We start from the raw sequence: 23966 nt of genomic DNA, 5'->3' as shown, positions 1-23966 counted from the left end.
GCCAGCATCTTGATCTTGGACTTCCCAGCCTTCAGAGCTGTGAGAAATAAATTTCTGTTGTTGATAAGCTACCCAGTTTATGGTATTTTTGTTATATCATCCTGAACAGACTAAGTAAGACAATTTTAAGTACCTCATACAAAGGTTAATACTGTTGGAGTGAGCAAGACTGAAGCCATGCTGGGACCTAAAACTGCCTGAGCTGCAGGGCCGAGCAGGGGGTTAAAAAGGACAGTTTTTTTCTCTCCATTCTCTCCTCCCATCCTCTGACTTTCTTATCTTGCTTGCTAAGTAGGAAAACAAGGCAAAGAAGCTAATTAGTACTTTGCAAAGCTAACAGTTCTTTCTTTGAGACTTGTAGAATTTTGAGAAATGATCAAGGCCAAAAGACTGGAAGCTGACCTTGGGTACCGCCAAGTATACCAGGGAAAATCAAAATCTTGTGGGGTCCTGAGAAAATAGCAAAGATGAGAACAGAAACCAGACGAGGCCTGGGCAAGACCTTGTACCTGACCCATAGACATGGACCCCTCATAACTCACATCTCCTTCTCTCCTGCTTTTCACCTCCCACATTCCATTCCCTCAATCCTTCCTTCGAAAACCCCTCAGTAAATCTAAATCATTGAGATGGGCTAGCCTACCATCTCCTTCAGCTGAATACATCTGCTTTTCAAACACCAACCATTTAACTTCTGAGTTTTTTTTCTTCTTAAGGAGGCGGGCGGCCAGATCTGAGTTTGGTAACACTTCAAAGAGTTCATAGAAAGATTCACATCATCATTTAATTTTATTTTTCCGTGAACTTTTTGAAGTAGCCTCATATGTGAGTACATTTATAATACTATTATTTCTAACAGTATTTACAAATTCTACAGCAAAATAAGGTCCATATCCTTTTCATTTTTATACCTAGCACCTAGAATAAGGTCTGAACACGAGATGTGTTACAGCCAGCACATACATGAGGGCTTGGCACATGTTTGTTGCTCAAATGAACCAAATCATTATCTACTTTTACTTAATAATAATTTAAAGTTTCTAGCATAAAATCCAAATTGGTTCCTAAAAATGTAAGTAAGCACATTAACCCCACAACCCATTTTCCCATTTTTCACAATCCCCAGAAATGACGCCACAGAAGAAAAGTGAGAAGAAATACTCTTGTTAACTCACACAATATCTTAAAGTGGAAGAAAATGATCATTTTCATAAAAATCCTCTTTCTTTTCCTCCTCTTAAAAGCCAACATTTATTTAGTTTTATCAGTGCCAGGTCTTAAGCTAAAGGACTTTATATAATCCTCACAACAACCCTATCAGGTAGGGGTTTCCCCTTCTACAGAAGAGGAAACCAAAAACTCAAGAGACACTAAAGTAACTTGCCCAAGACTACATAGTTTAGAAAGCAGGCAAGGCAGTATCTGAATCTAGGCATTGTGACTCCTAATTCTGCATCTGATACCATCCTGTAATACAGTCTCACTATTTTCAAAGTGCCTTTGACCCATTAGGTTCAATCTACATTTAAAAGAGGAAAAATGGTAATACTATAATACAATAGAAGGCACATTTAAATTGCCCTTTAGAGCAGGAGATGGCAAACTATGGTGGGCTGGCAGAGCAGTCTATAGAGACATTATTGCCTGCAAGCCTAAAATATTTACTATCTGGTCCTGTAAGGAAAAGTTTGCCAACTGCTGCTTTAGAAGTTTTGTAGTAATTTTGGTTGGTCCAGCAAAGGAACTTAATGAAAGTGAGGACTTCTTTCCCCTTCCATCTAAAAAATATTCCTAAGTACTAAATAACTTTTCAAAGTTTGAATAGTTCTGCCATCGGATTAGTTAAAAAGAACTATTTTTCCCTCTGAGTAATATGTAATTTTGTTGAAGATATTTATAGCCAACTGAAAAATGTTTATTATTGGTTATCTGAAGGATATAGGTCTTTCCACTTGGGATTATTTAACTTGCTCCATCCAGAAATACCACATCCCATTTTACTATTAGGACAACTTTTACAAATAATTTTAAGAGATGAACGAAACAGCTTGACTATTATCAATAGTTATCAATACTACTATTTCTACTAAATACCATTTTTCTAAATTGTTACCTAAAAACAGTGTTATATATATGTACATATTAAATAAAAATATTTACTGTTTCTTGAATAACATATATGGGCAGTGTGCTTACCACTCACTGTGAATTAAAGTAAGACTTTTGCCATTCCACTTTAGCTCATGCAGATACTCCCTACTTTTCTTCCTCTGATCCCTCAGCTTCCTATCTACTACACTCCAGTACACAAGTGGTTTGGCATCTAGTTAAGAATCTAACGAAGTATAGCTGCTAGCTGTCAGTTGCTCAGGAAATATACCACTTCCTGAACCTGTGGTACTTGATGGTGCTGGTTGTAAGAATTTAATTTCGCCGCAGTTAAATTATTTTTGCATAAGGAATCTCACAAATGTAAATCCTACTTAAGCAACACTGCTTTATTACAATTCAGAATACCAAGTACACAAACTACTTTTATAGCCAAGTTCTCAATAGCTGCCAAACATGAAGGCCAAGAAGAATTCACAAGTAATTAGAGCAAAAATCTTTGGTCCCTCCCTTGTTGGCATCAACCAAGTTTACTTACTGTTAATTAGCCTCTCTTCTGCCAAGTTAAATCAATCAACTAATTTTGCTAAGAGCTCAACACTATCCGAGGTGCTCTGAGAACAGAGATTTAGTGACAGAAATGGCCCGTTAAATACTAAGAACACAAGCCAAAGTAAACAGTGTTTCATGTGGTAAGTGTTTAAGCATTGAGAAGAGTATAATTAACAGAACTAAAATGGTTATGGAAGAGTTCATGAAGGTGACAATTGACCTGTGATTTAAATATTAGTGGAAATTTGTCAGGTAGAAGAATAAGGTAGGTAGAAAAGAAACAAGAGAGATATTTCAGATAAGAGGTACAACATAAACCGTAAAAGTAAAAATTAGAGTAACTAATGTGTGGAGAGGGAGAACATTAATGTATTATCATTTAATAATTATATTTAAAACAATAATACTACTTTTCATGATTTGGGTCTTTAAAAAGTCCTTCAAATATTTTCTGTACGTTATAACTGTACTTGTTACCTTCAGAATGTCCCTATCCTTTTTCTGTGAAATGCTTATGACCAATCAGAAACAAGATAAAACAAAAGCACAGATAATGTCTCATTTGGCAAATCAACTTTCACTAGAACACAACAATCTTGCAGAATCTAAAAAAGGAGATACACTAAGTGGTCTTGTCACCTATATATTTTATGACTGATATACAAAAATCTACTGATTTACAAATCAAATGAAATTAGGCTCACCACTCCAATTCCCAATTTGCCTTCAGGTAGTTCTGAAGGTCTCCAGATCGCGACAATATTACGCAGTTCACATCAAGGGCTTTATAATATTTTCTTCCAGTGGACACAAGTTTTAAAACTTTTGATTAACAAGAAGCACTTATTAAAAAGTGGTTTCACTGCATGTTAATCATACCTTAATAAAGTAGTTTAAGTTAGGTTAAAATAAAGTGGTTTTACTATTTTTCAAATGTTTTATTAATTGAAGATACATATAAAAGTTTTGATCAACATAACATAAATAACTAGTGTCCACAAACTGAAGGGATATAAATCCAGGCAAAATCAAAGAAACTTAATGTTTAAACTGTGCAGCATTATATGGAAATATATGCTTTCTGCAGACTTTCTGAAGACCTCTATTACAATTTTTTAGAACACCTAAATGCTTAATGACCTAGGCTGGAAACCACAGGTAATCAGTTCATCAGGTTGTTCATTCCATCTGACAAGTCAAACTATCTGACACCTGTGTTCCCCTCAACTCCTTGCCACTTTCACTTCAGTTGACGTTGAGTGGTCCTAACTGTTCCTCTACTTGCCAGCAGTTCTCCAGATGTGTTTTCCTATTAGAAAGGATAAACCTTTTTTTATTCTTTCTTTCTTTTTAGTTCTAGTTGTAAAAATGTTGATTCACATTTACCTTTACATTTCTAGAGAAAGTCTACCCAGAAACTTTGGTACAAACCTGATAACCATTAAACTATCCCCAAACTGCTTCAAACCCTAAATGCTACTGTAAATATAGGGCTCTCAGATTGAACCAAACAAAAAGGCAACAGCTAAACTCTGGATGCCATCCTACCTCCTCTGATTATTGCTCAAATTTTCAAATGATGTCTGAGTGATTTCAAAAAGGTTACTGCTAAGCTAAGATCTCCCTTTGCATGTTTACATTCAACCAGCAATTTCTAAAGAAGTCTCTTAAGATCAGTTTATCTACATCTTATCTGAGTGGTTCATTATTCTCAAACATCACAGGCAACAGTCAAGCCATGGAAACACAATGCTATATATTAACAGAATCTAAAATCATCAGTTGGGGCTGGAGATACTTTTTTTGCATAATAAGTTTTTATTCTGGGATTTGCTACAATTTGATTTAACCTATAATGAAAACGGTTTAATTACAGCTCTATATTCAGTATTTATAACAAATAGTTGGGAAAAAAAAAAAAAGTTGGTGAGTAACGGGCAAAAAAAAAAAAAAAAAGAATCACCATAAATTAAGAAAAAATTAAAAGAAAATAAAATTTAAAAAGAAAATAAAAATTAAAATAAAATTAAAATTAAAAAATGAAAAGTCTACAAGGGGCATTTATTGTCAGACAAGCAAAGGAGTAAATTATAACATAAAGCAATAAATTTACTGGCATTTCTACTGTATAAACGAAAATTTGTTAATATAATTAAATTCCAAGATACACTTTCTTGCTGTTTCTGTATTGCAGAACTCCTAGTCAATTACTGATTATTCGTTTATCACCTTAGCAGGGTTTTAAGGAAATCATCTGAGTCAAACCCTGAAGCAGGTTTTTTATTCACCAAAGTGATCCTGGACCATCTCAGAAAGAAAACAGATATGCAGACCTCCCCTAACGGATTTAGGCAAAAAGAAATCTTGTCATTCAAAGAACCAACTCCTCTACCACACCTGTAACTAAGGTTCCCTCTCCCCACTTAGATTAGCTTGTCTCTGCACATTAAGTTTAACTGCCTTAAGGACAAAGCTTTGGCTCAAAATAAGCTGCGTGTATTAGGCTAATTTCTATTTAATTTTTCCCCCAGTAGCATGAATAACCAAGAGTGTCCTTTGGTTAAAATAGTGTCAATTCAAATTGTATCAAAAAAGATTAAATTAAAAGGCAAAAACACATACTCATATTCTGAAATGTTTTCTCTGAAAGATAAAATAGGCAAAAGAAAAAAAATCTTTTGAAATATAATTAAAATTTGGAATATCTTGTAAAAAGTTCAAAGTTGAAGGACAGGGAAAGAGATAGAAACCTATATATAGAAATTATTTCTTCTTCCTGCTCCCCAAATAAACATAAAATTATTTCCTCTGATGTATTAAAAAACAATAACCTTCAGTATAAAAGCTACATATTCCATATTAAAGTTTTAAATGTTCATGGAATATTTTTTACATTACTCTGTTTATCTAAGTATTATTTTCTAAAAAAACTTCCAAAGAGTCAGTTATTTTACCAATTCCAAAAGACAGAAAAATGTGAAGACTAAGAAAATGTCAGGTAAACATATTATTATAAATACAGAGCAGTATGTTATTCTACAACAGCAATTCTTCTATAACTTTCACATGAATTTTGTCAATGCATATGTGTTGAAATTGACACATTCTAAATAACCCCATACACACTCAACTTAGTTGAATCTCAATATAAGAAAATTGATTTACTGCCTAATAACCCACTTTCTATTCCCTTTAATGTTTTTCCCTAAGTGAAACTGAGTCCCTAGATGATGTGTCATGAGAAAAAGCATTCTGTTGATAAACCTAGAAAACCCTACACATTTTGACTCCTCTTAGAGATCTTCAATGCACATAAATATAGTAAGATCTGAGAAGTCCTAGTGAAGCAAATAGAAATCTGCTTATTTTGTCTAAGCCAGCTTTGTCCACACATATTTAACAACAAAACCCTTTCTTGGGGACATCCTTGAAGCTAATATTTCACAGAATGTATTTGAAGGAAATGGGCTTCTCTAATTATATTTCCAGAATTGCCACATAACACCTTGCATTTTGCACTAAGAATAGTAATACTTAGATGCTTTTGCATTTGCTCCTCCAATGTTACCATTTTCAAATCTTCTAAAAAGGTAAAAACTTTTAAAATCTTTTAAGACTATGTGAAGAATTCTCTTTTATACATACCTTTCTATAATGCTTGTCACTTTCAGATCCATGATCTGTTGCTCTAAATGCTGTTTCTCCAAGTGAACCTTAAAGATAAATAAGAAATCCTTTAAATTCTCCAGTGATGTCAACAGACTAAGCTAAATACCAAATTATGTCTAATTAATTAAAAGGTACATGGATATTTATAGCAACTCGGGTTCAAAGTATCAAATTCTTATTTTTAGTGGTAATAATGTTTTATTCTTAAACATTAGTGGTAACCTATGTAGAAAATAAAAAATATGATAGCAGTTATAGCATGTTTACCCTATTTAAAAATATATAACTGAAAACTGCAATAAAAAAAATTAGACAATCTTTGTTGAGGATTATTTTACATGAGAGTACTTACAATTTGGCCATATACCTCTGCCATTACAGACCATATATAATAGGAAAACAAATTTAAAATGTCAACTATGACAGGGCAGATGAGACAAACTAACATTACTTTTCATTTCAATTATCAAAAACAATAAGATCTAGTTCAAGAAAATATTTTGGCTAAGCAAATTTTCTTTTAATAGCTTTAATCTTATAACATACATATATATTTAGGTAATTTATTTTTATCACAAAGTAATTATTTTATTATTTCCACCTAAAGGCTAATGAGTTTGCCTAATATAGTTCTGGGGTTTTAAAAATCAGCCTAAGCGGTATTATAAATTTGGCCTGCAATTTTATTTGCAACTAGTTTATTAGAAGCATTTAAAAGGCATGATAAGGTCAGCAAAAATGTCTGTTTACACACCTAACAAGAGAAGTAGGCCAGAAGCTCCTATGACTTCACTAACCAATTTGTGACCTGTGAAAAACCAGCAAAAGGGGAAATAGAAATGTAAAACTTAACAGGAAGGAATGAGTCAACAAAGATGTCTGAGATCTCAGGTTTACATCACGAAAGGGCAGTAACCGGGCAAATATGCCAGGATTAATCTTTATAAATTCTACTCATTATGGTCCATTATAATTAAATTTGTTTTAAAATCACCAAATTGGCTCTACCAATTATGAAAAGCAAATACAAAGGAAGTCTCATCTACTTGTCAAGAACTAGTGATATGTTTTTCCTTCACTAACTAAAGCCAAACATGTTTAAGCTCTTATCTATTTTCACTTTATTGAGCTTAAGCAAAGATTAAAGCCACTGTGCAACAAAACTCTATGTTTATCTTTTTTTAAAAAAAACCTGATTTTCATTTGTACTAAATGTTTTAATTTAAAAGATGGGTATACACAAACACTACTATGTATTTTTCCTCTGTGGTTCTTCAAATTTTAAATGAAATCAAACAGGTCCTTCCTTACCTGTGGTGAAAAAGTCCTTCAGTAGGCTGACGCTTTCAACAATCTTGTCAAAGTCTGGTGCTAACTTTGCAAAGTCTTCTGAATTAGGAAGGGCTTTTCTAATTTTTTCTGGGGAAGATCAAAACAAATAGTCTCAAAATAAGGATATGTGTCCGATATAAAAATATTAACTTGTTAATCTTCATGGCAACATTACAAAATGGTTATTATTATTAACTCCATTTACACATGGGAAACTGGAGCACATAGCAAGAAGGTGTGGGAGCCAGGGTCCAAGCCCAGGCAGTCTAGCTCCAGGATCCAAGCTCTTAGCCACTACACTGCGATACTAGCAAATATATCAAGTTGAAAAGCTCTTACGAATACTTGTATTAGAAAAAGGGCTTGAGGGCCGAGCCCATGGCGCACTCGGTAGAGTGCTGCACTGGGAGCGCGGCGACGCTCCCGCCACGGGTTCGGATCCTATATAGGAATGACCGGTGCACTCACTGGCTGAGTGCCGGTCACGAAAAAACGACAAAAAAAAAAAAAAAAAAAAAAAAAAGGGCTTGAAAAGTGTGCTTTTCCTGCAAATACCTTCATCAACATAGCACAGTTTTATCTTTAAAAAGTGCTGTAAATAAGTACATGTAGAGATTAATTCTACTTCTATATATACCTTAGGTAAGAAATTGGATAATGTCTTAAAAAAGGGACTGAGGAAAATAATTTCATCAAAAAGTTTTTTAAAAGATCACCATGAATTACTGGCAGTCATAGTTATCAAATATACTTTTTCTCATCTACCTATTTTAAAAAGGGGACAGTGGCTGACCAAGGGGAGAAATCACTCTAGACAAAAAGTAGAGGTAACCAAGGTATCCAATCAAAAGGCGCTAGATAAGTGCATCATGCTCGTATGTTCTGGGCAACATTACACAATGCTGAAAACTGATGTTTATAAAGACTACTTGGCAGCAAGGAAATGCTAACAAAATGTGTTAGGTAGCAAAGGACAAGGCAGATACCAAAGTGTATGTTCACTATGACTATAATTTTTTAAAGGAAAAACTAAAATATTAACCATATTCACATAATAAGCACAATTAAAAGAAAATGCTCCATAAGGTCAGTGGCAGCTATTTTAAAGTAATGGACTATTGGACACCCTTTTTTGTACAAAATTTTTCCTTTGATATTCTATTACTTTTATCATTAAAATACAATGTTGTATATTAGAGTTACAAGTTAAGAAAGTATCTCAATGCAACTATTTCTCTTTCCTAAAGAAATGGTCCAAAAAAGTATTTTCCTGGTGATGATACAAACCGAAATCGATATATTCATCAATTTCCCACACAATGTCAGGCACAATCCATTTATAGTCACTAAGGTCAGGTATCATATCTTTCCATTGATCAAAAGTCTAAAAGATAAGAAAGTATGTCAATCAGATGCTCTGAATGCCACATAAAACTGTAAATAAAAATTATTTTATTAAAACATTAATCTACGAAGAGTGATGATGCATTTAAAAAAAAAATTAAGTGGCCTCAGCTCTTCTAAAAACAAATTAGCTAGCAAGCATATAAGACATGTAAATACTTCTCTACTAAATATGAAAAATGTAGAAATTCAAAATGGAGTACTACTTCAAACAGGTTTCATGATTTGGCTTTAAACAACACTGTGGATTAGAAATAAAACAGACCAGGAGACAGGACACCTTGCCTCTGGTCCCAGAGCTGCCAAAAAGTGGCTATGGGAGCATGCCACCTAACTTTCTCATCTGTGTTACTAAATGGCAAAGCTCAAAACCAAACCCAGGTGTTTTCACTCCCAGCTCAGTGCTCCTTCTACTAGGCCATTTTTATCTCCTATACTTAAAACTAAGATTCAGAAGGCATTTTCCTATTAATGCCATTAAAACAATCTAGTAAACAGTAGAGACATACAATAAATGTTTAAACATTTAATTATACTCTACTACACTAAAGAAAAATGACATGCTATAAAAACTTAAAATAATCATGCTGGAATAACTGGAAAAACCATACGAAAGTTAAACTTACCTTTTTGGCTGTATAACCACCCCCAACAGCAGATCCTAGTATGAGATATCGAAGTTTTAAGAGTCTTGCAGCTAATCTCGCTGGCCAAAAATTCCTGCGGGGCTGGTAGCAATATTTAATTGGAGAAAGTTTCAATTTATGTAAAGGAAGGTTAGTTAGAGAAGAAAACTGCTGATAGGATGTCTTTAATTGGAGTCTTCTAAGCTTTAAGGTAGGATGATGTGAATGATAAATACTTCGTGAAACCAGATGCAGTTTTTGTAATGGTAAACTTCCTTTTATTCCAGAGTTATGTTTCACTAAGGATTGGCAGACCTCACTGAAAAAAAAAATGAGTATGGGAGAAAGATCAGACAGGTAACAACACAAAGGAAATGACAATAAAAAGAGCAATATACTAAAGGGAAAACGCACACACATACACGTGAACAACGTCAATATGTCATACAAAAGTTCACATTTATTAACCACTTCTTACGTGCTTGGCACTGCTGCAGCATGTGCTAGCTCATTTAGCCTTGCTAATAATCCTATGAAGAAAGTACTAGGATTATCCCATTTTACGGAAGGGGTAAAGGTGGCACAAAGACATAAACAATTTGCCCAAGTACACACTGACATAAGGAGTAAAGGCAGAATTTAAATCCATGCAGTGGGACTCCAGAATCTGCACTCTAATTTACTACATGTGGGCTATAATTCTGCTCCAAGGAATTAAAACTGGAAAGAGAAAAGATGGGAACTTATTTCAATAACAGCTATTCGGAGTGTGCACAGAGCAGGGGGACATCCAGCAGGGGAGGCAGAAGCTCCGAAGAGACCACATGCCCTGTGGTGCCAGTGCATGACCCAGCAGGCGGGCCTCACTGCTGCCACCTGGCTCCATCCCCAGCCCGGCCCAGTGCATGCAGAGCAGGGAGACGTCCAGCAGGGGAGGCAGAAGCTCCACAAAGGCCACACGCCCTGCGGTGCCAGCACGCAACCCAACAGGTAGGCCTCACCACCGCCAAAGCTCCACAGAGACCACACGCCCTGAGATGCCAGTGTGCAACCCAGCAAGTAGGCCTAACCACTGCCAACAGACTCCATCTGCGGCCCGGCCTAGTGTGCGCGGAGCAGGGAGACATCCAGCAGGGGAGGCAGAAGCTCCGCAGAGACCACATGCCCTGTGGTGCTGGCAAGTGACCCAGCAGCCCGGCTGAGTGCATGCTGATCAGAGAGGCAGCTCCATGGAGAGGGCCAGGACCCGAGACAACCACACACACAAGGCACTAGTGGCCAACTGAGCAGACACTGAGGTAGCCATACAAATTGGAAACCCGAGCTACATCCTAGCCAGACAATACTGTCAAACCAGTGGACTGTGAAACCCCCTGCCACAATGACTAAACATCAGAGGAAAGATACCAGAAATATGAAAAACCAAGAAAGTACACCACCAAAGAGTGATAACTCTCAAGCTCTAGATCCTATAGAACCAGAAGCCCTTGAAATGTCTGACAAGGAATTTTGAGTGATAATTCTAAGGAAACTGAATGAGATACAAGAAAATTCAGCTAGACAACATGATGCAATGAGGAAAAGTATACAGTATCTGAAAGAAAAAATGTACGAGGTAATCAATGCCCTGAAAAAGAAAGTAGCAGACCTTGCTGAACTGAAGAATTCATTCAACGAAATAAAAGACACAACAGAGAGTTTAACCAGCAGGCTTGCAGAAGCAGAAGAGAGAACTTCTGACCTTGAAGATGGGCTGTTTGAAATAACAGAGGCAGATCAAATAAAAAGAAAAAAGAATTAAAAGCATTGAAGAAAATCTAAGAGAGATATCAGACAACCTAAAGAGCTCAAATATCCGAGTCATGGGTATTCCAGAAGGGGAGGAAAAAGGAAACTGCATTGAAAACATATTCAACAAAATAGTAGCAGAAAACTTCCCAGTTATTGGAAAAGACACAGATCTTCAGATTCTGGATGCTCAAAGATCCCCAAACGTATTCAAACCAAAAAGGTCTTTTCCAAGACATGTTATAGTCAAACTGGCAAAACTCAAAGACAAAGAGAGAATCTTAAAAGCTGCAAGAGAGAAGTGTCAAATCACCTATAAGGGAGCCCCAATCAGACTTTTCATCACAAACCCGAAAAGCCAGAAAGGAATGGGATGATATATTCAAAATACTAAAAGACAGAGATTGCTACCCAAGAATACTCTACCACACAAGGCTGTCCATCCGAAATGAAGGGCAAATAGCATACTTCTCAGACAAATAAAAACTGCAGGAGTTCATCACCACATGACCACCCTTACAAGAAATTCTCAAGGGAGTATTCGGTTTGGTACCTGAAAAACAACTACTGCTGCCATAAAAACTCAAGAAAAATCAAAACCCACTAGTATAATAAAAATGGCATCCATGAAGAGAAAACAAACAAATAAAAAGCCTATCTACAACCCAAGGAACCAACTAATTATACAGAAAACAAATAGTAAATCAGAAAGAAAGGAACAAAAGACACCTAAGACATCCAAACAATAATCAGTAAAATGCTAAGATTAAATCAACACTTTTCAATAACAACTCTTAACATAAAAGGCTTAAATTCCCCAATCAAAAGACACAGACTGGCTGACTGGATTAAAAAGGAGGACCCAACTAGAGGCTGCATTCAAGAGACCCACCTCACCCATAAAGACTCACATAGACTAAGAGTGAAAAGATGGAAAAAGACATACCATGCAAACAGAAATGAAAAACAAGTAGGAGTAGCTATTTTTATATCTGATAAAATAGACTTTAAACTAAAAACCATAAAAAGAGATAATGAGGGACACTACATAATGATAAAAGGATTGATCCATCAAGAAGACATATCATAAATATATATGCACCCAATGTTGGAGCAGCCAGATTTATAAAACAAACTCTATTAGGCCTAAGGAAATAGACAGTAATACCATAATAGCAGGGGATCGGAACACCCCACTGTCAATATTGGACAGATCATCTAGGCAAAGAATCAGCAGAGAAACAAGATCTAAACAACATACTAGACCAATTGGACTTGGCAAATATCTACAGAACATTCCATCCAACAACCTCAGAAATATTCATTCTTCTCATCAACATATGGATCATTCTCCAGGATAGATCACATATTAGGTCACAAATCAAGTCTCAACAAATTCAAAAAAATTGGAATTATCCCATGTATTTTCTCAGACCACAATGGATTAAAATTAGAAATCAATAAATGAAATTCTGGAAACTATACAAACACGTGGAAATTAAACAGCATTCTACTTAATGACATATGGCTCCAAGAAGAATTCAAACAGGAAATCAAAAAATTTATTGAAACTAATGAAAATAATGATACATCATACCAAAACCTGTGGGATACTGCAAAAGCGGTACTAAGGGGGAAATTTATTGCATTAAATGCTTACTTCAGAAGAATGGAAAGATGGCAAGTGAACAACCTAACACTTCACCTTAAAGAACTAGAAAAACAAGAACAATCCAAACCCAAAGTTAGCAGACGGAAAGAAATCATTAATATCAGAGCAGAACTTAATGAAATTGAAACCCAAAAAACACTACAAAAGATCAACGAATCAAAAAGTTGGTTTTTTGAGAAGATAAATAAAATTGACAAACCAACAGAACAGCTAACTACAAAAAGAAGATAGAAGATCCAAATAACAAAAATTAGAAATGAAAAAGGTGATATTACAACTGATACATCTGAAATATGAGGAATCATTCGAGACTACTATAAACAACTATATGCCAACAAATTTGAAAAGCTGGAGAAAATGGATAAATTTCTGGACACCCACAAGCTACCAAAACTGATCCGAGAAGATGTACAAAATCTGAACAGATGAATAACAATAAAGGAGATTGAAGCTGTTATCAGAAGGCTCCCAACAGAACCAGATGGAGTCACAGCAGAATTTTACTGAACATTCAAAGAGGAATTGACACCAATTCTTCACAAACTATTCCAAAAGACTGAAACAGAGGCAAATCTCCCAAACTCATTCTATGAAGCAAACATCACCCTGATACCAAAACCAGGTAAAGATACAACTAAAAAAGAAAACTACAGGCCAATATCCTTGATGAACATAGATGCAAAGATCTTCAATAAAATACTAGCTAACAGAATACAGCAACACATACGTAAAATTATTCACCACGATCAAGTGGGATTCATCCCAGGGAGGCAAGGTTGGTTCAACATACACAAATCAATAAATGTGATACAGCATATTAATAAAATCAAACACAAGGACCATATGATCATCTCTACAGATGCTGAAAAGCATTTAATAAAATTCAACATTCATTCATGACAAAGACCCTCTCTATAAGTTAGGTATAGATGGAAAGTATCTCAACACAATTAAAGCCATATATGATAAACCCACTGCCAATATCATCCTGAATGGGGAAAACCTGAAAGCTTTTCCTTTAAGAACAGGAACTAGACAAGAATGTCCACTCTCAACACTCCTATTCAATATAGTGTTGGAAGTACTAGTGAGAGCAATCAGAGAAGAGAAGGAAATAAAGGGCATCCAGATTGGAAAAGATGAAGTCAAACTGTCCCTCTTTGCAGATGACATGATCCTATATATCGAACAGCCTAAAGCCTCTATAAAAAACCTTTTGGAGTTGATAAATGATTTCAGCAAAGTAGCAGGATACAAAATCAACACACAAAAATCAGTAGCATACTTTTCTCCAATAGTGAACATGCAGAAAGAGAAATCAAGAAAGCTTGCCCATTTACAACAGCCACCAAAAACATAAAATACTTCAGAATTGAATTAACCAAGGATGTGAAAAATCTCTATAATGAGAACTATGAACCACTGCTGAGAGAAATTAGAGAAGATACAAGAAGATGGAAAGATATCCTATGCTCTTGGATTGGAAGAATCAACATTGTGAAAATGTCCATACCACCCAAGGTGATATACAAATTCAATGCAATCCCTAGCAAAATTCCAATGACATTTTTCTCAGAAATGGAAAAAACTATCCAGACATTTATATGGAATAACAAATTACCATGCATACCCAAAGCAATTCTGAGCCAAAAAAATAATAATAATAATAAAAATAAAGCTGGAGGCATAACACTACCTGACTTTAAACTATACTACAAAGCTATAATAACCAAAACAGCATGGTACTGGCATAAAAACAGACACACTGATCGATGGAATAGAATAGAGAATCCAGAAATCAACCCACACACCTACAGCCATCTGGTCTTTGATTGTTAAGCCTATACACTGGGGAAGAGACTGACCCTTCGGCAAATGATGCTGGGATAACTGGATATCCATATGCAGGAGAATGAAACTAGACCCATACCTCTCACCATATACTAAAATCAACTCAAAATGGAGTAAAGAATTAAATATACACCGTGAAACAATAAAACTTCTTAAAGAAAACATAGGAGAAACACTTCAGGAAGTAGGACTGAACACAGACTTCATGAATACAACCCCAAAAGCACAGGCAACCAAAGGAAAAATAAACAAATGGGATTATATCAAACTAAAAAGCTTCTGCACAGCAAAAGAAACAATTAACAGAGTTAAAAGACAACCAAGAGTGGGAGAACATATTTGCAAAATATACATCTGACAAAGGATTAATATCCAGAATATACAAGGAACTGAAACAACTTTACAAGAAAAAAACTAGCAACCCAATTAAAAAACGGGCAAAAGAGCTAAACAGGCATTTCTCAAAGGAAGATAAACGAATGGCCAACAGACACATGAAAAAATGCTCAACATCACTCAGTATTCGGGAAATGCAAATCAAAACCACACTGAGATACCATCTCACCCCAGTTAGAATGGCTAATATCCAAAAGACTTTGAATGATAAATGCTGGTGAGGTTGCAGAGAAAAAGGAACTCTCATACATTGCTGGTGCAACTGCAAAATGATGCAGGCTGTATGGAGTTTCCTCAAACGATTGCAGATAGATCTACCATATGACCCAGCTATCCCATTGCTAGGAATATACCCAGAGGAATGGAAATCATCAAGTCGAAGGTATACCTGTTCTCCAATGTTCATTGCAGCACTCTTTACAATAGCTAAAAGTTGGAAACAGCCAAATGTCCATCATCAGATGAGCGGATATGGAAAATGTGGTATTTCTATACAACAGAATACTACTCTGCTATAAAAAAAGAATGAAATACTGCCATTTGCAACGACATGGATTACCTAAAAAGAATTATATTAAGTGAAACAAGTCAGGCACAGAAAGAGAAATATCACATGTTCTCACTTATTTGTGGGAGCTAAAAATAAATAAATACACACACACACAAAAATGCGGGGGGTGGGAGGGAAGAAGACATAAAAAAAAATAACAGCTATTCACCATAAGTAAAAGTCTGAAACAAAAATGCACGAACATTTTTGCTTTCAAGCACAAAATTCCAACAGCTTAGAACACCTATTCTTTGCCCCCTTATTTATGTCTCCCAATCCTGAGATAGTCCAGGGATGGAAATTAAGGTAATTAATCAATCTCACCTTAGGTACCTGGTTCTCCAGAAAAATGAAAGTGGCAAAAAAGCCTCCAAGAGAAGAGAATATAAATGTATACGTAAACTGTCTGAGATCTATCCTCTCCCTCCCACAGAGAAAAAAGTTACTAAGAACCATATGTCTGATCTTATTCAACACACATTCATAGTTGCTTACTATGCACCAGGCCTGATTTTATGTTGTTTAAAGATATTAATTCACTTAATTAGATAGTGCTAGAAACTTCTTAAGGAAAAAAAAAAAAAAATCAAGGAACACAGAAACAATGCTGTGAAGAAGGATGGTGGGGGATGGTGGGGGAAAAGGAGTATCTCTTAGTTTCTACTAAGTACCAGACACTTTGCTAGATGTTTTTACAAATATGCTACTGTTAACTCTCAGAAAAACCCAGTAAGATAAGTATCCTTATTTTACAAAATTGTTTTTATTAAAAACTATGTCTTGCCTATGGTAGAATGACTAGCAAATGGTAGGAGAGAGATTGAAAATAGGGTCAGCCTGACTGTAAAGCCCAAATTCTTTCCACAAGAGACAAGAGTGGGCAAGAGTGTGAGAAGCAGCAGATGCATAAATAGGTCTGGCCCCAGATAGGACGCTGCCACCTCCTCTGGAACCCTCAGGATGACACTGTGCCTTGCTGTGATTTAAGACTCTATAGGAACCCTCCAACTCAAGAAACCTGAGGAAAACAGGACTTAATAGTGGAAGAAAATACATATCCCAGGATTAGGCACATTGCTCATTTGTAATTCTACATTTAAGTGTTACTTCTGGTCATAAAAACACTTACCTTCTTTTTAAAAGTCTGTAAACTTTCTGTACTTTTTTTTTTTTTAAAGCTCTGCCTCCAACATAAATCATAATTTCTGCCATTCTTATAAAAAGTCCCTGTCTTCTTTTATTAAACAAGAGATTAAATTCAGCATAAATAAAAAGCAAAACCTTCATCTTAGCTTCAAAATTGCTGCACCACAGCAATCATACACACATGAAAATTAATAACACAACAAATGTCTCAATGTCAAAGGAACAGCAGAGACAGTTAAGTGGTATAAGAGTTCAGAAAAAAGTGAGTGATCCCAAGGAGTTGAGATGATCAGTGAAAACTTCACCAAAAAAAGTAAAACTTAAAAATCAAGCAGAAAATGGAGAGTCAAAAAAAGAGAACAGAAATCCCAGAAAAGGACACAGAAGTAAGACAATGAAAGGGCAAGAAACACAAATGAGCTGGTATAGAAGGTTCCAAGTGGGAGGTAAAACTGGAGAGATGATCTAAAGACTAACTATAGGGCCGAGCCCGTGGCACACTCGGTAGAGTGCGGCACTGGGAGTGCGGCAACACTCCCGCCGCGGGTTCGGATCCTATATAGGAATGACCGGTGCACTCACTGGCTGAGTGCCGGTCATGAAAAAAAATAAAAATAAAAATAAAGACTAACTATAGAGGCACTGAATACCAGGCCAAGTTTAAACCTTATTATGCAGGCAACAGGGAGCCACTGAAAGTTTCTGAATAGAGGAAGACTAAATGGTAATTAAAGAAGATATTATTGGCAATGTTAGGTAAAAGTAGACAAGAAGGGGAGCAAAAAGGTGACCTTATTTCATTTGCCCAGACATAGGAGAGAAGAGTCTAAAGTGAGGTGGCAGTAGTGAGAAAGGAAAGGGAAGGTGGATACAGAATGGCAGACTAGGCATAGGAGGAAGGAAAAAGAAGAGTCACTAATAACCTTGAGGCTTTACCACCTCCAGATATAAAGAAACTCAAGAGATGAATCAACTGCGGGAATAGCTGATGGTTCTGTAACATTCAGCTCAAACTTCTTTCAACTCTACCCCAACAGCCTTTTAAGTTAGATGAACTTTGGTTCTGATCACAGCTTCACTGCTTACTAGCTGTGCAATCAAGGGAAAATTATGAATTGCCTCAAATCACCTCATATTCTTAAACTGTTAAAAAGGGATAATAGCCAGATTAGAGAGTTACTGTCAATAATCACTAATTTAAGTATCTGATACTCTGAAACTTCTCGCTTCTCCTTACATATTAGTCTACTCCTTATATATCAGTCTCCTCCTCATCTATTTACTTACTTATTCACCTTAGATCCCGTTTCCTTATTTCATTATTTTCATTTTTTCGAAAATACTCTGGACTCCTTTGCCCTCTGACTTTTTGTTTCACTTGTGTAGCAAAATACAAATGCTAGATGAACCTTATCATTGCTTTTCTCACTGCCTGTACCCAGGGAAATGAAAAACTACTGGAGAAAACTACACCCAACTGGATGGATATCTCAACAGGGCTCTCAGAACTGCCTGACAACCCTCCTTTATTTCTTTTATCAATTCGTTCTTCCATTCTCTGCTAGCACTGGTTCAACATTCTCCACTTTCCAACCCTCCATATCTCTCCATACCTCCCCCAACTCTCAGGAGATGACATTGCCCTCTACTTCACAGAGAATATGGAAGCCATAAGTAGAAAATACGGTCGACTTCCTCATATGAAAACTGTTCACCTACTGCATCTGCCTCCATCATCTTCACCCCACATAAGATTACCGCCAAGTAACTCTTCTCCTGTTAAAGGTGAATGCCTGTCTGGAATCTTCTCTCTTCCTGCCCTTTCAGGAATCATAAGGCAAGACTCTAATCTTAAAGAAGAAGAATAAAAAGTAACTCATTTCCCTGTTCTAATTACTTTATTAAATCGAAACCCACCTGATTCCCATCACTTCAGTGAAACAGCTCTTACTGAGGACACCAAAGGCTTCCAATGGGCATTTTTTTCCAATTCTGATTTTACCTGACCTCTGAGCAATATCTGACAATGTTGATACCTCCTCATTGTTGGAACTTCTGTTCCCTTGGCAGTCTCTAGTTTTACCCACACCTCAATGGTTACTCCTTTTCAGTCTCCTTTTCCTCAACTGCCATTTAAATCTTGGAAAATCAATAATTAGACCTAACCTATTTCTCTTCTCCCTCTCCCTAGGCAACCTTATCTACATTCATTTCCTCAATTTCCACCTAAACACCCATGTTTCTCAAATTTATGTTTACTACAAACAGTTAAGCTCTAGACATTTGTGACCAAATGCCTACTCAACATCACCACTTAGATATCAAAAAAGTACCTCAAACTCAAGATGTCCAAAACCATGACCTCTCATCTCCCCTGCACCAAAGTCCTGACCCTCCTGCAGTATTTACTATCTCAGGAAATGGCAAAAGCAGCTATCCAGTTACATAAGCCACAGGTTTGGGGGGATTCATTTTTGATACCTCCCTCATCTCACCCATCATGATAGTGTTCTTCTGAATACAAATCTAACCACTGTCACTCACTTGCCTCAATCTCTTAAATCGTTCCCCCTGCATTTAGTATAAAATCCAAACTCCTGGTCTATAGAGCACAGCATAGTCTGTCCCTGCCTCTCTTCCACTTGCCTCCAAGCTCCACCCAGACTGCTTTCATCCAGTTCCTCAACTGTGCCACCTCATGGCCAATATAACTGCTGTTCCTGGACAAACTCTTCTACCTACTTAATCCTGCTACTGCTCACAATCCAGTTTCATCTCAAGCCTTCCTTACTCTCCCTATACTTTCATTATAATGCAAGTCCCCCTGTTAGAGTTCATGGCTTTCTGTACTTTTTCTTCATAATGCTTATAAAATTTGTCTTACATAATAGTGTAGTTATTGGATTAATATTTGTCTTTACCAGTAAACTTCAAATTTCATAAGGCCAAGGTCTTCTTTTCCTTAGCAACTTATTTCCAAGGTCTAGCCCAGTGCCTCATAAATGGTTGACATTCAATAAATTTGTTGAATAAACTTAAAATTTTGGAAGAAATAAACGAGAAAAAACAGGTGACAAAAACTTAGTAGTGGCCAGCACAGAATAAGTGCTCAATAAATGTTATTTCAATATTACTCTGCACTAACTTCCACTAGTGCATGAATGAATAAATAGCCCTTTAACCCTCAAAAAGTTATTTGCATCTTTTAGAACAGAGTTAATCCACATACATACCCAACTAGATGAAATGCAGGACTGAATTCATCCCTAAGATGTTTTTGCTTTTTATTATTTTTCCCCCTTTCTCACTTCTGAATCCCTAAAATTCCTATTTTCACAGTGGTATCAGCAATAACTCTGGGTTAGGGGCACAAACAGGGGTAGGGAGTATGGTAATCCAGTATTTCAGGTCAGTAACTACATGTAAAATGTCCCTCAATTAGCCCCCTGGGACAGATAATTGAATCAAACCAAACTCCTAGTATTTGGAAAGGCATCTTCAAGAATTACTTCTACAATGACTGGAGTAAGATGTCACATATCAATAATAACCTTGAATGTAAATAAATTAAATGCCCCAGTTAAAAGACACACACTGGCTGAATGGATAAAAGGAAGAAAAAAAAAAAAAAGACTCATTCATATGCTGCTTACAAGAAACACACCTCACCTACAAAGACACACACAGATAGAAAGTGAAGGGATGGAAAAAGATATTCCATGCAAATGGAAAACAAAAGCAAGCAGGAGCAGCTATACTTACATCAGATAAAATAGACTTTAAATCAAAACCTGTACTAAGAGATGAGGAAGAGCATGATATAAAGAAAAAGGGATCAATACAACAAGAGGATATAGCAATTAAAAATACATATGCACCCAACATCGGAGCACCCAAATGTATAAAGCAATATTATCAGATATAAAGGCAGAGATAGACAACAACGCAATTAATAGCAAGGGATTTTAACACCCAACTCTCAGCATTGGACTGATCAAAAAGACAGAAAATTAACAAGGAAACATAAGATTAAAAAGGCACCACAGACCAGACGGACCTAACAGACATTTGCAGAGCATTTCATCCAACATCTGCAGAATATACATTCTTTTTATCAGCACATGGAACATCCTCCAGGACTGACCATATGTTAGGCCACAAAACAATTCTGAACAAGTTCAACAAAATTGAAATCGTACCAAGTATTTTTTCTAATCATAGTGGAATAAAACTAGAAATAACAAGAGGAACTTCTAAAACCACACAAATATATGGATATTAAACATCATGTTCCTTTGACCAATGGGTCAAAGAAGAGATTAAGAAGGAAATTAAAACATTTTGTAAAACAAATGAAGACAGAAACACAACATACCAAAACCTATGGAACACAGCCAAGGCAGTATTAAGAGGAAAGTTTATATCAAAAAGACCTATATCATATCAAAAAAAAAAAAAAAAGATTTCAAAAATCAATCTAACAATGCACCTCAAAAAACTAGAAAAGCAAGAACAAAACCAAACCCAAAATATGCAAAAGAAAAGAAATAATAAAAATAAGAGCAGAAATAAATGAAATTGAGATTAAAAATATAATACAAACAAGCAATCAAATGAAAAGCTGGTTTTTTGAAAAGATAATCGACAAACTATTAGCTAAACAAACCAAGAAAAAAAGAGAAAAGACCCAAATAAATAAAATCAGAAATGCAAAAGGAGACATTACAACTTATACAACCAAAATACAAAGGATGATTAGAGACTATTATGAACAACACTATGCCAATAAATTTCAAAACCTAGAGGAAATGGATAAATTCCTAGATATATATGACGTGCTGAGACTGAACCAAGAAGAAATAGAAAACTGGAATAGACCAATAAGAAGTAATGAGATTGAATCAGTAATAAAGTGTCCCAACAAAAAAAAGGCCAGGAACAGATGGCTTTACTGTTGTACTCTACCACACATTTAAAGAGAAACTAATATCAATTCTTCTAAAACTATTTCAAAAAATTCAAGGGAACAGAATTCTTCCAAATTCATACTACAAGGCCAGCATTACCCCATACCAAAAGCAGGCAAGTACCCAACAACAGCAAAAAACCAAAACTACACAGGCCAGTATCCCTACTAAACACAGATGCAAAAATCCTCAGTAAAATACTAGAAAACCAAATCTAAAAGCACATCAGAAAGATTACACACCACGACCAAGTGGGATTTATCCCAGGGATGCAAGGATGGTTCTACATAACGCAAATCAATAAATGTGATACATCACATCGATAAAATAATAGGAAAAAAAATGATCATCTTGATAGATGCAGAAAAGCATGTGATGAAACTCAATAATGCTTCGTGATAAAAACTCTCAACAAATTAGGTATAGAAGGAAAGTATCTCAATACGATAAAGGCTATCTATGACAAACCCACAGCTAACATCATACTGAAAGGGGAAAGCTGAAAGCTTTCCCCCAAAGAACTGGAACACGACAAGGATGCCCAATCTTACCACTTTTATTCAACACAGTACTGGAAGTCCTACCCAGAGCAATTAGGCAAGAAAGAGAAATAAAGGGCATCCAAATTGGAAAGGGGGATGTCAAATTGTCCCTGTCTAGAGATGACATGATTTTACAGAAAGAAACCTAATGACTCTACCAAAAAACTACTAGACCAGATAAACAAATTCAGTAAAGTGGCAGGATACAAAATCAACATACAAAAATTAGTAGCATTTCTATACAACAATGAACTAGCAGAAAAGGAAATCAAGAAAGCAATCCCATTTACAATAGCAACAACAAGAAAAAATAAAATACCTAGGAATAAATTTAACCAGAGGTGAAAGAGCTCTACAATGAAAAGTATAACACAGGTTAAAGACACAAAAATGGAAAGGCATCCCATGTTCATGGATTAGAAGAATCAGTATTGTCAAAATGACTATACTACCCAAAGCAATCTACAGATTCAACGCAATCTGCGTGAAACTAACAATGACATACTTCACAGTAACAGGAAAAAATAAAAACCCAAAAATGTATATAAAACAACAAAAGACCCCAAATAGCCAAAGCAATCCTGAGCAAAAAGAACAAAGCAGGAGGCATCAGATTCAAATTATACTACAAAGCTATAGTAATCAAAACAGCATGACACTTGGCAGAAAAACATACACACTGAACAATGGAACAGAACAGAGAATGCAGAAATAAATCCACATACCTACAACCAACTGATTTTTGATATAGGAGCCAAAAACATACATTAGGGAGAGGATAGTCTCTTCAATAAATGGTGCTGGGAAAACTGGAGAACCATATGCAGAAGAATGAAACTCAACCTCTCTCTCTCACCATATACTAAAATTAACTCAAAATTGATTAAAGACTTAAATGTAGGACTTGAAACTATGAAACCTCTAGAAGAAAACATAGGGGAAACACTTCAGAACACTGGAAGTGGCAAAGGTTTTATAAGGCCTTAAAAGCACAAGCAATAAAAGCAAATATATATATATAAATAAATTAATTAATGGGATTGTATTACACTAAAAACCCTCTGCACAGCAAAGGAAACAACCAACAGAGCAAAGAGACAAGCTGCAGAATGGAAGATGTCTGCAAACTATGCATCTGACAAGGGATTAATATCCAAAACATAGAAGGAACTCAACCCAATAGTAAAAAAACAATCTGATTAAAAAAAAAAAAAAATGGGCAAGGGAGCTGAATAGACATTTCTCAAAAGAAGACATAAAAATGGCCAACAGATATATGAAAAAATGCTCAACATAACTAATCAGAGAAAAGCAAATCAAAACCACAATGAAATATCACCTCACCCCAGTTAGAATGGCTAT

The 23966-nt window shown here is 35.8% G+C and overlaps 1 protein-coding gene across 5 annotated transcripts in view; it reads right to left on the bottom strand.

The window, feature by feature from the left end:
- Positions 1-23966, bottom strand: part of OPA1 (OPA1 mitochondrial dynamin like GTPase) — a 104957-nt gene that overhangs the window by 76102 nt on the left and 4889 nt on the right. For 3 of the 5 annotated variants that reach the window (XM_063091727.1, XM_063091752.1, XM_063091737.1), the window contains exons 2-6: positions 9693-10011; positions 8950-9046; positions 7642-7749; positions 7085-7138; positions 6307-6374 (exon numbers count right to left, since the gene is read on the bottom strand). In XM_063091727.1, the coding sequence (XP_062947797.1) occupies positions 6307-6374; positions 7085-7138; positions 7642-7749; positions 8950-9046; positions 9693-10011 (646 nt within the window). The remainder of the gene's footprint in view (positions 1-6306; positions 6375-7084; positions 7139-7641; positions 7750-8949; positions 9047-9692; positions 10012-23966) is intronic. The other 2 variants (XM_063091744.1, XM_063091759.1) reach the window with 1 other exon arrangement.

The sequence above is a fragment of the Cynocephalus volans genome, chromosome 1 (assembly GCF_027409185.1).
Source record: "Cynocephalus volans isolate mCynVol1 chromosome 1, mCynVol1.pri, whole genome shotgun sequence".
Taxonomy (NCBI): Eukaryota; Metazoa; Chordata; class Mammalia; order Dermoptera; family Cynocephalidae; genus Cynocephalus; species Cynocephalus volans.
This window is presented reverse-complemented; position numbering and strand designations above follow the sequence as displayed.